The sequence below is a fragment of the Pseudorca crassidens genome, chromosome 8 (assembly GCF_039906515.1).
Source record: "Pseudorca crassidens isolate mPseCra1 chromosome 8, mPseCra1.hap1, whole genome shotgun sequence".
Lineage (NCBI taxonomy): Eukaryota > Metazoa > Chordata > Mammalia > Artiodactyla > Delphinidae > Pseudorca > Pseudorca crassidens.
Window position 1 is genome coordinate 33,767,275 of NC_090303.1, and position 16,129 is coordinate 33,783,403.

The 16,129-nt window shown below is 35.4% G+C and overlaps 1 protein-coding gene across 2 annotated transcripts in view; it reads right to left on the minus strand.

Moving 5' to 3' along the window:
- Nucleotides 1-2,031: 2,031 nt before the first annotated feature.
- The window catches only part of SP4 (Sp4 transcription factor), a 71,929-nt gene continuing 57,831 nt past the window's right edge, over nt 2,032-16,129 (minus strand). For both annotated transcript variants that reach the window (XM_067746181.1, XM_067746180.1), the window contains one exon: nt 2,032-5,516. In XM_067746181.1, coding sequence (XP_067602282.1) covers nt 5,370-5,516 — 147 coding nt within the window. In that variant the 3' untranslated portion in view covers nt 2,032-5,369. The remainder of the gene's footprint in view (nt 5,517-16,129) is intronic.

Sequence of the window (16,129 nt, forward strand, 5' to 3'; positions counted from 1 at the left end):
CAAGATGAAAAGACAACCCTCAGAATGGGAGAAAATATTTGCAAATGAAGCAACTGACAAAGGATTAATCTCCAAAATATACAAACAGCTCATGTAGCTCAGTATCAAAAAAACAAACAACCGAATCAAAAAATGGGCAGAAGACCTAAATAGACATTTCTCCAAAGAAGACATACAGTTGGCCAACAAACAAGTGAAAAGATGCTCACCATCACTATTTCTAATAATGCAAATCAAAACTATAATGAGGTATCACCTCACACTAGTCAGAATGGTAATCTTCAAAAAATCTACAAACAATAAATGCTGGAGAGGGTGTGGAGAAAAGGGAACCCTCTTACACTGTTTGTGGGAATGGAAATTCATACAGCCACTATGCAGAACAGTATAGAGGTTCATTAAAAAACTAAAAATAGTACTACCATATGACCCAGCAATCACATTACTTGTCATATACCCAGAGAAAACCATAATTCAAAAAGATACATGCACCCGCAATGTTCACTGCAGCACTATTTACAATAACCAGGACATGGAAGCAACCTAAATGTCCATCAACAGAGGAATGGATAAAGAAGATGTGGTACATATATACAATGGAATATTACTCAGCCATAAAAGGAACGAAATTGTGTCATTTGCAGAGATGTTGATGGACCTAGACTCTCATACAGAGTGAAGTCAGAAAAACAAATCTCGTATATTAACACATATATGTGGACTCTGGAAAAACGGTAAAGATCATCTTATTTGCAAAGCATTAACAGAGACACAGATGTAGAGAACAAACATATGGATACCAAGGGCAAAGGGCAGGAGGTGGGATGAATTGGGAGATTGGGACTGACATATATACACTATTACGTATAAAACAGATAATTAATGAAAACCTACTGTATAGCACAGGGAACTCTACTTGGTGCTCTGTGGTGACCTAAATGGGAAGGAAATCCAAAAAAGAGGGGATATACATATATGTACAGCTGATTCACTTTGCTGTACAGCAAAAACTGACACAGCAGTGTAAAACAAATATAATCCAGTTAAAAAAAAAATCTATGATAAAGTAAAAAGCATTACTTTTTTGGTATTTTCTTTGACTCACTCTTGGCGCCTGGTTCCTGGTTCCGAGTATGAAGTTCCTAGAAGTCCAAGAATCAAACTGGTACTACCACATAAAAAATAAAAAAATATAGAAAAAGTTTACTACTTGCATTATCCCTTTTATACAGTATCATTCTGATGCTTCCAAATGTGAATTTTTCAGATAACTGAAGTTTACATTTTTAGTTTGATGCAAATCTTTTGAAAAATTTATTCCTTACTAGTCTTGTTTGGCAGAGTAGAATAAATTTAACTGTTTCTTGATTCAGGAATTGTTAATGAACATATATTATTACACTAGCCATGTCTTTACCTCAGGGTTTTACTATACAACGCGATCTACCCAAACACTATGTAAGCCTTGGTCGCTACAGATTTAAAAAGAATTTTTGGCGTCTTCTGTTAGTAGATCAATGTACTTCCCTGCTGCCTAACATCCCCTGCCCCTCACTTGGCCATATCTAACCTGTCCTGGGTTTGGAAATCTGTTAACTGAAGTTGTTATAGTAATGTATTCATTATGTCCATTAAGGTTCTGCATGAGATTTGCAGGGCTCTCCCAAGAGGAAAAGACAATAGCTTCTGCTTATAGACTGCGGCATCTATATATATGGCATACATTGCTTCTTAGTGTTTCTGTAAGCTTAAGAAACATCTTAATTATGTTTTCGTTTTTAGGTCTTCCTACAATTTCCTAACATTTACTGTTTAAAAATATTTAAGTAAAAAATGTCCCTAAATCAAATTTTAATTTCCATACATGTCTAGAGCAATGGCTACAAATTAACATGAAATTTGAATTGGTGTTCTTTGGTGGTACGTTCAGAGAAATGGTGACCAGATCTTAATACCAGGAATTATGAAGAGTTGCCAATATGTTTTCTAGTGAGAAGCATTTACTTTCCAGTGTTCATCATTATAAAAAGGTTGATAGTTCAAACAATTTATTGCTGTTTTATAGCATACATAATTAAATGAAGAAACGTGTTAAACTCAAGGGAATTTTTAATAGGTTACTTGCAATTGTTATTGCAGGCAACAACTTGTACATGATTTTATTTCCAAATCCACAAAAAACAAATTTTATACAAATCAGCACTGTAAAAATGTCAATTACAGCCCCAGAGGCTTTGCTGGCAGAATAATTGTCTAAATTCTAGGATATGGGAAACAGGTTTTTTTCTGGACTCATCTTTTTTTTTTTTTCTTTTTTTTTACAAAAAAAAATTTACAAGTGAAATGTTACTACAAAACTTTTTATAAGGAATTTTTGCAAAACATTTACATTTTACCATCAACTATTTCTGTTTTAAAATCATTATGTAGATTTAATACCCTATGCTGCACATCAATTTATGTGGGATGACAACTTAGTGACATGCATAAAAAAACACCACAAGGCCTTAAAATGAAGACTTAAATACAAATATTGTTGCAATAAAACAGTTATAAAATTGAAAAATAGGACCTAAACATCATGCTTATCTAAGTTTGACAAATTAACTTTTTCTCCTAGATTACACACTTTTATTACTGCTCTCATGAGAGTGTGATAAATAATGACTTAACATCAAGTTCTAATGTAATCAGCAACACATACACAAACCTAACCAAAGAAAGTATACTGTAAGAAAAAACTATTCTAACACTGGAGTTCTACCATGATAAATACATAGCTTTGCACTGATAATTACAATAAAGAAAAGTTTTATAACAGTGGCAAAGGGAATGAACAGTGAAATGTCATTAAACAAGACTCTACTGCACATCTGTGCCCTATTACTTATAACAGCTATATCCCACTGAGTCAAATAAAGGACACTGAAATTTACGATTCTTATAAGACAGAAGAGTGGATTCAGAATGGTATGCAGAACAGACTGTCAAAAGATTTCTAATTTCAGTGGTGAAATGTGCACCTGCTAACACAAATTAATATATTTTATATGCTATAAAGCTATCCAAATTCATTTTGTTAAATTTATAATAGGCCTCATTGTTGATTAAAAAATAACTTCGGTTTCTGAGGAGCATACATAGGTATGCATTAAAATTGGTTCATGGAATAATGGTGCAGAGAGCTCATACTCGGTATTAACAACAACAAAAAGTGTCACTCTGAGGAAACATGATTCAAACATTACGAAAGTTTCTTTGCATAAAAAAATTTATAGCACTGATTGTGTAGCATAATGATAGATAAAATATATATTTGATGTTTCAGCTCCTATATAATAAAATTAAAATTAATACTACCAAATGCTCCTCTGTACCAAACAAAGCAACAAACTGATTCTGATGTTTTAAAGCCAGATACATCAGTTGTTAAGAGTACGTTAAATAAAATATACAAAACAATTTACAAAATCCAACTAAAATTTAAAGACTTTGTTACAAGTCTACAAAAGCTTTAAGAAACTTGAAATTTATAACCACAGTGTAAAAATTTTTTTTTCCTTTAATCTCAAAGCTTTTTTATACAAACTGAAAGCACAAAAGACCTTCAGTTTTATATAACGCTACAAAGGGCTGGCCTAAAGTGTACATAGTGTAAACAGTGATCATTACAGTATTTCTCCTTCATCAAAAATACAAGAAACATCACAATTTCGGAAGAGATTTCACATGAGTAGTACTTTTCCTGAAATAATAGGGAATGCACAAGAAAACATACACCTATATTCAAACAGTCCCCAAACTAATGGTGTTAATAAACCGAGCAGTTAAAAACTTTAGTTTTCAAATGGTCAATTCCAATTCCATTATAATTCTTTGTAAATATATTTTTAAACTATTAAATATCTTACTAATATTTAAGCTACTGGTATACTCCCAATTTTTTTTATATGAAACTTTTGGCCATCTTTCCTATTAAGACCCTTGTATAAACAATGAAATACATTTTTTCTTTAGTCACTTAATTGAAATTATTCTGATTTTTAAAAAATAATTTTTGTTTCATAGTATCACATCTGTTATATATTTGTTAGGCTGTCTTCTTAGGGAAAATTCAGTTATTGGCATAACATAAAGACATTACTGTGTTATAAATTCTTAATCAGCCTCTAACACAGTGCTAGAAATAAAATGGGATTCGCTAATTTTTAGTAAAGAGGAAAACAGAAACTGTAATGTAGTTAAAAGATAATTTTCTGCTGGCCTTAAAAAAAGTGTGATAATTCTTTCTTTGGCTACCAAGTCAAAGCATAAAGAATTTTGCACATTGTCAACATAATTCATATTTACAGAATATGAAACTACAGAACGATTTAAACTCTATGCAAATATTTCCAATATAAACATTTAAAATGAACTTTGTGGTTCAACCTAGGGTTAGGAATATAATCAATCCTAACTTCAAAACCTTACCTGTTAAATTGCCTCATTTTATTTTTCTGAAGCTATTATGAGTTTTGTTTTCCCCCCAGTATTTTCCTAAGGTTTCAATCTAAAATTTAACCTAAGGTTTAGCTCTAAGTTCCTCTTGTGTCTCCAAATGGAGAAAGTACTTGGACTTCACTGATTGTCTGCATACGCACTACTACAATGTAGTGGTAATAAAGATCTGAGATGCCTCTCAGATTACTTTTTTGGAACTTACCTAATTCAACTGTTGAAGAACTTCTAATATTTAGAAAAGACGGCCAAAACTATTTTCAGTTGATTTTCCAAAAATCAAGCTAAGGAAATAAAGTATTATCTCTATCATCAGTTAACTATTTGTTTTCTGTGCTACTGCAAAAAAAAAATAAATCCACATAAATTATTACTGACTGAATTTATAACAAAGTACTTTCAAAGAAAACAAGTCCAATTAAGGTCCAGCCTACAAACTACTGAGGTCTGTCTTTTTAAACATGTTAACACATGATGTTAAGAGAGGGGAAGATTCAGTTTAAAGATAATGTGATAGATCTCCAAATAACTACAACGTATAATATGGAGGAAATACTTTTCTACCTGTTTCCAGTACATCTGTTTGCTTTTTATATTTTTAAAAATTCAACACTTCATGTGCTGACCCAAAATCTTGGAATACTTAAAGAAGCCAAGAATGAAAACATGATTTCCTACTTTGTAATTCACCTGACCAGCCCATTTCCAGATTTTCAAATGTGTGTAAACTTAAGTGCAGCACTAGAGGTCTCTGTTATAAATAACTTTTCAGAATTCTTCCATGTTGGTTGAAACATTGGGAGTTGCTGGGTTTGAATCTTGAGAAATGGCTGCAACTGTGACAATTCTTGGGGAGCCAAGCACCTCTGTTACAGATGAGTCCAGTTCTCCGGAGGTAACAATGGCAAGAGCTGTCCCACCACCTTTCTTATTCTGGTGCGTTTTGACATGTTTGGAGAGATGATCACTCCGCATAAATCTTTTAGAACATTCCGGACATTCAAATCTCTTTTCACCTAAACAGAAAAATAATAAATGAATAGTAATTCACTTTATCTAAATTAAATTATAATTTAAAATAATTTCTCTTCTGGTCATACTATACTTTTGAGTAGTTGCAAAATACTTCATGTTTTTATTTTAAAATGCCATCCAACACACAGTGCAGTACATGACTTTAAAGTCATGATTCTGCTAAGAACTGAAAATAAAAGCTGTTTCCTCAGTTTCCTTATCTACAAAATAAGAGGGTTTTCTAACAGATGATCTCAAAAATCTCTTCCAGGTATAACAATACATAATGTTCAAGGCTCATATCCGCCCTTCCTTAAAAACTATTGTCTAGGTTTTGAATATAATGCCTAGAGGCAGGAAATACCTTAGAACTACTTCAAATAAAATCAGTTAATAATTTTGTAGTGTACTGAGTTTCTTCACAAGGCAAAAATAAGAGTGGGGCAAACACTACATTTCAAATTTAACAGAATTTTTAGGTCTCACAGAATTAAGACTATTAGATTCTGGTACACGGAGTGATCCTTATATATTCTCTAAGTTATAAGATAGTTCTACTGGAACTAACTGCTTCTGTATTTCAGAAAAAAGTCCTTTCGTTTTGTGTATAATGGGTGCAGCACATAAAAATTTGGTTAATTGGTATATTGTCACGTTCTTAATGGATAAACTATTAGCTTTAGTCCTTCCCTTAAAATTGTTACTTAAGGGAAAGAAGCAATATTTTTTCCCAGTCTGATAGTAGAACTTGGATAATAAGAATATTCAATTCAGCTGGCTTCTTTTACCTGGCCCTGCTTTTGACTTACTAATAGAAAATCTATAGTGTCCATGTCAGATATTATCCCCTATTCTTTGTTTTATTTTAAAAAATTGCATTTGAGGTATCTCATTGAAATTTTCTTCCTCTTTCAGTCTTGAAAAATTAAATGAAAGGATAAATAGTTGAGACAAAATTCTTAAAGACATTAAAAATAAAGGCAGTTAAGGTTTAAGGTAAAACGACTTGCATCTTATGAATGCTAACAGCCAGACAAGGGCTAAAAACAATTAAATGAGGGTTTATGTTTAGGATCAATCTTGAACTCTTTTATCTTTCAAGTTTCCCATTTTACTTCAAAAGAAAAATTCTAAGTGTAAAAATTTAAAAGCTGGAAGAAATTTTAAGGATCTTATTTTACATTTTCATTTTATAGATAGTAAGTTGGGGCTCAGAAATTAATTAATTTGCTTGGGAAACATACAATTTATTAATATCAGAGCAGAATTCAAGGAACCTGGTTTCTAGTTCAGGCTTTTTGTACTGAATCACCTGTAGTAGAGACCTCTGTTCTTTTACAGCAACAGTGGCCAAGAATAATCAGAAAGAAATCAGGTAAGTGATGGCTTGAAGGCACGAGATCATTCAGTAAACACTGAATCAATGGGTGATCAACTTGTACACACTGGCTATTTAATAAACATTTGTTAGCTGTGATATTCATGAGCTCAGTCATTTTTCAACAAATATTTGTGGAACATCTGTAATGTGCCAGGCACTGGTGATACAAATCTGAACAAGTCAGAGTCTCTGATTTTAAGAAGCTTCCGTTATCTTGAGAGAGTCATTTGTAACCACATGGAGCTACTGGTACCAAATGAGAAAGAAATTCAAGTCCCCACCTACTCAGCAGGAAACTGTAAGATAAATGAGAAATGATGGGGACATGGTTTGTGTGTGGACTTTCTAGTCTACTCCTAAGAGGTGTGGGTATCCAATTAATTTCAAGCAATGAAAGTTGGATAAAATCTCAAAATAAGTAAATTATGTTGTACAATTCAACTATCATTAGGGGAATGACATTTCAGTTTATTAACCTTTTCCACAAAGAAGTGTGTTTTCTATGGTGTAAGACAATTTCTGAATTTCTTACCTCTTAGCAAACATTATCATTATACTTTATAATATATGGATACAGGGAGGTACAGGGTTCTTGTACTAACTAAATACACTATAATATCTTTTTTGTATTTATAATTATTTTAATTATTTTTATAATTATTTTTAGTAGGGTTAATACTTTTTATAATTAATGCAACTAATTATCAAAACTGTTGATATTAGTTAGTTATGGTGGGCAAAATGCCCCAATCCCCCACAAAGATGTCTGTGCCCTAATCCCTGGAACTTGTGAATACGTTTTATTACATGGCAAAAGGGATGTAACTAAGTTTATAAAGGTTAACAAAGGGAGAGTGTTCTGAATTACCTGCGTGGGCCCAATCTAATCACATAAGTTCTTAAAAGGAGACTGCTTTCTTCAGCTGGAATCAGAGAGACGCAGCAAGAGAAATCAGAGAAATCAGAAGTGTGAGAGGAACTTGACCCGCTGTTGCTGGAGGGGTGCCACGTGGAAAGTGTGAGAAGGAACGTGGGTCACCTCCAGGAGCAAATGCCAGCCCCACTGCCCACCTGCTGACAGGCAGCAAGAACACAGGGACCTACGCCCTACAACAGCAAACGCTGAATCTGGCTGATAGCGTAAGTCTGGAAGCAGATGCTCTCCCAGAGCCTTCGGGGCGGGAACACAGCCCAGCCAACACCCTGATCTCACCTTTGTGAGAGGCTAAGCAGAGGACCCCGGCTGAGCCTACTAGGACTTCAGACTTAAACAAACAGTGATATAAAAATGTGTGTTATTTTAAGCTGTTAAATTTGTGGTAGTTTGCTGTAGGAGCAATAGAGAACTGATAGTTATATAAGACACAGTCTTGAAAAAGGTAAAGCCTAATTAAAAAAAAATTACAGCTGATCTGTTACATGGATCAAGATCTGTGAAATATCTACATCACAAGTATCAAAAGCATATCAAGAAGAAATTCCAAATTTTATTTCTCTAAGAAAATCTCAAGGATGTAAGCAAAATGATTTTGGTTTAATACACTGAATATAGGGAAAAAATTGCTTATTTCACCTATATTATTAATAAAATGCCAAGCTGTATTACACAACTATTAAAATATGGTAGTATTTTAAAAGGATTTAAGTAGAAGATTCATATTTAGAAATTATGTAGATTATTTGCTAACATGATGTTAACAGTAATTTCTCTCAGAAAAAAAATTTGCTGAGATTTTAAAATGGAATCATAGACTTGAAAGGATAAACGGAACTAAATCAGATCTTTTAAGCTTTATGTATTTGAGGTAGCCATCAAGAGCCAATTATCTAGCTGCCATAGTTCTGCCTACAATCTCATTTTCAAAGTGTTACCCTCAAACTTAAGCTAATGTAATATATAAAACATACTTTATGGATTACTGATGTTATTTCTACGTTTGTCATTTGATAACATACCTGCATATTTATCAATTAAAATAATTTCAGGAGTGAACTGAGGGCCTATATTAGTTTCCAAGGGCTACTATAAAAAAGCAAAAACAAAAAATCACAAACGGGGTGGCTTAAAAACAACAGATATTCTCTCTCTCACAGTTATGGAGCTAGATGCCCCAAATCAAGGTGTCAGTAGCGCAATGCGCCCATCAAAGGCTCTAGAGAAGAATACTCCCTTGCCTCATCCTAGCTGCTGGTGACTTCTGGCAATCCTTGGCATTCATCGGCTTGTAGGTGCAGCTCTCCAATCTTTGCCTCTGTCTTCACATGGCCTTTTCCCCTGTGTCTCTGTGTCTTCTCCCTTCCTTACATGGATGCCAGTCATTGGATTTAGGGTGCACTAGGTCCTAAATCCTAGACACTAAGCATAGTATGACTTCATCTTAATTCATCTCATCTGCAAATAACTATTTCCCAAGAAGGTCACATTCACAGATACTGGGGATTAGGACTTAAACATATCTTTCTGGGAGGCACAATTCAACCCACTACAGGGACATTTTTAAATGTCTGGCATTTATTACAGCTAAGTAAAAAACACACCCTTTGCTCAATGAATAACTTTCAACTAAACGTCCATTTGTAGCATATATACAATTTCTTATCAGACTTTTATATATAACTCACTCTACAGAAATCATATTTTGATTTGTTCTAAAAAACCTCATTATTCAAACTGAGAAACCTGTAGTCCCTGGATCCCTCCAATGTCTATCAGGAGGGACCTATCAGTCCCTCCTGGACACTCTCCCTTACCTACTCAGCCTAGAATATCTAAATGAATCTTTTCATAAGTGCACTCAATTCTCCTCTATCATTACCTGTGGATAAAAACAAATTAAAAGGGGGAGGAATGATAATTTGAGAGAATTTATATGGCTCAAATTTTCTTGAAGTAGAAGACAGAGTAAGGGAAAGTTAACTGGGAGTGACAAGGGAATTCAGAAGACTTAAGGAGGTTTAGGTAATTGCTAAGGTAATGAGGAAGCTGAAAAAAAGAGTAAGACTGATAGGCTGTCTGAGAGACTGGATGAGATTTGAGACCATAAATTTGTAGATATCAAATGTGCATCACGAGTAATTTTTCATTTCTTCCTTCAGCAATTATCTACTCAGATATAGAAGCCCTTTGGTCATTTCATTATAAACACTTTTTTTTGTTTGTTTGTTTTTTGGGGTTTTTTTTGCGGTACACGGGGTTCTCACTGTTATGGCCTCTCCCGTTGCGGAGCACAGGCTCCAGACGCGCAGGCTCAGTGGCCATGGCTCACGGGCCCAGCCGCTCCACGGCATGTGGGATCTTCCCGGACCGGGGCACGAACCCGTGTCCCCTGCATCGGCAGGCGGACTCTCAACCACTGCGCCACCAGGGAAGCCCTAAACATTTTTTTAAAAGGCAATCTTATCTACTCTAATGGTTTTAACTATCATCTATAAATGGATAGGTACATCAAGATCCAGATTCCTAAACTATGAATTTAACATCTCCAAGATGTGCCATAGAAAGCATCATTCAACATGTCGCAAACAGAACTCATTAACTTTCCAATCCTTATAATTCTCAGAAATAAAGGGGAAAAGTCCCCCAAACTATGAAAGAGGTAATGTCAGTAAACATGGTGATCTCCAAAAATCCACTCCTCTGTGAAAGGAATCAGAAACTGGGAAAAAACAATCAAATCAACCCTTTCAGACTCTGGAAATTAATCAAGCGTTCCAGTAACTCAGGGAGTGTTTAATAAAGAAAATGTCTGAATCTTGGTAAGAAGAGCAAGTTTTGTGGTGTTTTAACTTGCCTAGTTCCATTTTCTACTCCCCAGCAGCCTGGTAGTCACCAGAGGGAACAGAACAGAGCTGGAGCCCTTTCAAAACTTCTTTCCCAAAGAATCATCATTGTTTCTTTGGAGGACCCCACTTAAAATACTTTTCTATTTAACCTTCCTTGGAAATATCCAATGCAAAAAGTCTTCTTCCGGGGTAGAGAACGGCATGTGTTTGTCTAAAACAATTATAGGAAAGTGTTTTAACTTCATGGATGTCCAAAACAATGAATAATACTTGGGCCAAACAATAAACAGACTAAACAAAAAGCTTAAAAGAAAAAGCTGACATACTCCTTGGAATCTAGAAGGCCACATACATGCTTAGGGCTGTGAGTCTACTCAGGAAAGGGCTGAGAAGAACCAAACTCTCACTTATGCCTATCCTTTGAGGTTCTGCAAAAGCAGAAAGTGAAGGCTATGGTAGCATTGTCAACTGTCTGGCTGAGTGTTGATGGGGGCTCCAACATGCACACAAAGCCTCTCAGCAAAGAGGGAGAGACTTATTGGTCCTAGGTTTTTAAAAGAAAGAATATTTGGGGCTTCCCTGGTGGCGCAGTGGTTGAGAGTCCGCCTGCCGATGCAGGGGACACGGGTTCGTGCCCCGGTCCTGGAGGATCCCACATGCCGCGGAGCGGCTGGGCCCGTGAGCCATGGCCGCTGAGCCTGCGCGTCTGGAGCCTGTGCTCCAGGACGGGAGAGGCCACAACAGAGAGAGGCCCGCATACCACAAAAAAAAAAAAAAGAATATTTGAAGAAATGATGGCTGAAAACTCCCCAAATTTGATGAAAAACATTAATATACACATTGAAGAGGCTCAGTTAACTTCAAGTAGGTTAAGTGAAAAGAAATTCACACTGAGACACAATAATCAAACTGTTTAAAGTGAAAAACAAAGACAGAATCTAGAAAGCAGCAAAACAGAAGTGACTCATCATCTACAAGGGATCATCACTAAGAAAAAAGCTGATTTTTTTCATCAGAGATCACGGAGGTGTGAAAGCAATGGGATGATATATTCAAAGAGATAAAAGGAAAAAACCTGTCAATCAAGAATTCTATATACAGAAAAATTATCTTTCAAAAATAAGGATAAATTAAGATGTTCCGAGATTAATAAAAACTGAAGGAATCTATCACTAGCACATCTGCACCTGTAAGAAATACTAAAGGGAGTCCTTCAGGCTGAAATGAAAAGACACTAAATGATAACTGGAATACACATGAAGAAATAAAGAACACCAGGTAAAGTAACTACATAGATAAATATAAAAGACAGTGTAAATGCATTTTTTACTCATTTTTCCTGCATCTAGTTCAAAACACAACTGAATAAAACAGTAATTACAAATCTGTGTTGATGGGTACAATATACAAAGATGTAATTAGTGAAAGAAACAGCAGAAGTGGAGGCAGAGCTATGTAGGAGAAAAGCTTTTGCGTGCTATTAAAATAAAGTTGGTATTAATCCAGACTAAACTGTTTTAAGATGTGAACTGCAATCCCCAAAGCAGGCAACCACTAAGAAAATAACTTAAAAAAACATACATACATATATATATATATATATATATGTATGTGTGTATATATATATATGCATACATATATACATACACATACATACATACATATATTAAAAGAAATTACAAGGTAATTAAAATAACACATGAGCAATATTTGTTTAACACAAAATGTCAATAATGGAGAAACACAGGAACAAAAAAGATAAAAGACATGAAGACAAATAGAAAACAAATACCAAAATGGCAGAAGTCCTTAGCAGTAATTGCATTAAACATGAATGTATTAAACACTCCAATCAAAAGGCAGAAATTGACAGACCGGATTAAGAAAAAACATGATACAACTATATGCTTTCTACCAGAGGCTCACTTTAAATTCAAAGACATGAATAGGCTAAAAGTAAAAGGACAGAAAACTGATACACTGTGCAAATAGAGTTGGAATGGCTATATTAATATTAGAACAGTAAGATAAAAATTACTACTAGAGACAAGTAAGGATACTTTATAATAATAAAAGTGTCACTCCACCAAGAAGATATAACAATTAGAAACATGTATGTACCTAACAACAGAGACCCAAACCATAAGAAGCAAAATCAACAGAATTGAAGGGAGATAGACAATTCTACATTATACCTATCGCTTTCCTGAATTCTCCATTTCAACTGGTAGTAGTCATCATTGGTACCTTTCATCTCTTTTCTCACATCTAATTAATCACCAAGTCCTGTCAATTTTATTACACAAACATCTCTTAAACTGGTCCCAAATATACCTTACAACTTGTTTTAGTTGGTATCTTACCAAAAGTCCTTACTGTCTTTGCTGATTGGTCTCAAAATTATTCCCTATAAATTTATCCTCCATACAAATACTAAATGGTCTAAAATGAAAAGGTGACCATCTAATTATCTGCTGAAAACTTTCAATGGTTCCTCATTTCCTATGGCTGCAGAAAAGAACAAAATCAAATAGTACATAACATCCTACTGACCTCTGCCTACCTTTTCTGTTTTATCTATTGCCACAAATATCATGGTTCCCAAACACTGAACTGCTTGTAGGTTCTGACATATCATACTTTCTTTCTTGTATGAGTTAGATTCTAGTCCAGGTGACTCTACTCCACCTCCCAGTCATATAATTTTAGGCAACTTCTCTCTCCAATTCTCAGTTTCTTCATTTTTAGCTGGGAGTAACAGAAATACCTACCTCATATTATTGCTCAAAGGATAAAATGAGAAAATGGATTTTAAAAAAGCATTTAGAAACCCAGCACACTGAAGGGGATCAGATACGTTAACTACTACTGTTACTGCCTGTCTGTATTTGTTTACTGCTTCCATGGCTCATTCTTCCCCATTATTAAATAACTCAACTTGGCTCAAGGAACTAAGCTTCTCATTAGTCCTTATTTATAAAATGATGGAATTGCACAAAATCATTTTCAGGAGTCCCTCTGGCTCTAACTCTTATCTTTTTTTTTTTTTTTTTTTGCCTTACGCGGGCCTCTCACTGTTGTGGCCTCTCCCGTTGTGGAGCACAGGCTCCGGACGCACAGGCTCAGCGGCCACGGCTCACAGGCCCAGCCGCTCCGCAGCATGTGGGATCTTCCCAGACCGGGGCACGAACCCGTGTCCCCTGCATCGGCAGGCGGACTCTCAACCACTGTGCCACCAGGGAAGCCCAACTCTTATCATTCTTGATAAAGAGACATGTTTCATGACGTTGAGGCATATGCATGAGGCTGAGCAGGAAATTCTTTGGATTGTTAAAATAAAAATAAACTAGAAAATCTCTCTCCCTTTTTAGACTGCAATTTCGCAAAGATAAGAGTTGTCTCACACTTCTGAAAATGTATTAATTTACATACAGTAAAATTCATTCTTTCTGCTACATAGTTCTATGAGTTTTGATAAATGCATTAAGTCATGTAGCTATCTCCAAAATTCAAATGTAGAAGAACTGCTGTCACTTCCAAAAACTCCTTCATGATGTCTCTTCAGTCAAACTCCCTCCTCCATCACACGCTAGAAAACACTGATCTGTTCACCTTTTGTATAGTTTTGATTTTTCTATTACATCATACAAATGGAATCATTCAACAAGTAGCCTTTTGATGCTGGATGCTTTCACTTAGCATAATGCATCTGAATTTCATCCATGTGGTTGTGTGTATTAATAATTCATTCCTCTACGTTGGGGAAGAGTACTCCAATGTATGGATATACCACAATATTTCATCCATTCACCAGCTGAAGGACACTTGGGGTGTTTCCAGTTTGGGTGGTTATAAATAAATCTTCCATATATATTCAAAGGTGGGGTGAATACTTGGGAGTGGATGCAAGGTCATATGGTTAAGTGTATGTTTTAACTTTTATAAGAAAATTCCAAAATGTTTTCCAAAGGTGCTGTGTCATTTTGCATTCCCACCAGCAAGGAAGTTCCAGTTCTGCAATCTCCCTGGTACTTATAATTGTCAGGGTTTTGGTGTCCTTGTTTTTTATTTTAGCCATTCTAATAGGTGTATACAGGTATCTTGTTGTGGTACTAATTTGCATTCCCCCAAATAAAAGACGATGTTGAACATCTTTTCGTGTGCTTATTTGCCACATGTATAATGTTTAGTGAAGTGTCCAGATCCTTTGCCAATTTTTAAAAAGTGTACTGTTGTTCACATACTGTTGAGGTTTGAGACTTCTTTATATATTCTAGACAAAAGTGCATTGTCAGATATATGATTTTCAAATATTTTCTTCCAGTCTGTGTCTGGTGTTTTCAGAATTTTTCACAGAGCAAAAGTTTTCAGTTTTTATGAAATCCAGTTTATCAATTTTTCTTTTATGGATTGTACTTCTGATGTTGTATTAAAAACTTTGGTCTAACCTCAGGCCACAAAGATTTTATCCCATATTTAAAAGGTTTTACAGTTTTAGGTTTAGATTTAGGTTTGAGTGATTCTGAGTTAGTTTTTATAAAACATATGAGGTATGCAGGTCAAAGTTTCTTTTTTGCATGTGGCTGTCCAACTCTGCCACATTTTGTTGCTGAAACTTCTGTCTTTCCTTTTATTGTAAGCATGCTTACCTTTACTCCACGGATGATGGTTATAATATCTGCTTTAAAGTCTTTGTCTAATAATTCTAACTTGTGGATTATCTTGTATCATGGTCAGATACAGAGTATGTTGAGTAATTTTGGATTGTATCCTGGACATTTTAAAAAATAAATTTATTTATTTATTTTGGTCACATTGGGTCTTAGTTGCTGCACGCGGGCTTTCTTTAGTTGCGTTGAGCAGGGGCTACTCTTGGTTGGGTGCGCGGGCTTCTCATTGCAGTGGCTTCTCTTGTTGCGGAGCACAGGCTCTAGGTGCGTAGGCTTCAGTGGTTGTGGCACGTGGGCTCAGTAGTTGTGGCTCACAGGCTCTAGAGCACAGGCTCAGTAGCTGTGGCTCACGGGCTCTAGAGCACAGGCTCAGCAGTTGTGGTTCGCGGGCTCTAGAGCGCAGGCTCAGTAGCTGTGGTGCACGGGCTTACTTGCTCCGCGGCATGTGGGATCTTCCCGGACTAGGGCTGGAACCCGTGTCCCCTGCATCGGCAGGCAGACTCTCAACCACTGCGCCACCAGGGAAGCTCAATAAAGTATTTTTTAATTAAGGTATATGTATTATTTTTTTAGATGTAATGCTACTGTACACTTAACAGACTACAGTATAGTGTAAACCTAACTTTTACATGCACTGGGAAACCAAAAAATTCATGTGACTGGCTTTACTGAGATATTCACACTTCATCAAGGTGGTCTGGAACCGAACCTGGCATATCTGAGATTTGCATGTAACGATGGGATTGGATCATAACTCTATAAATAAATACTCATGAATGCA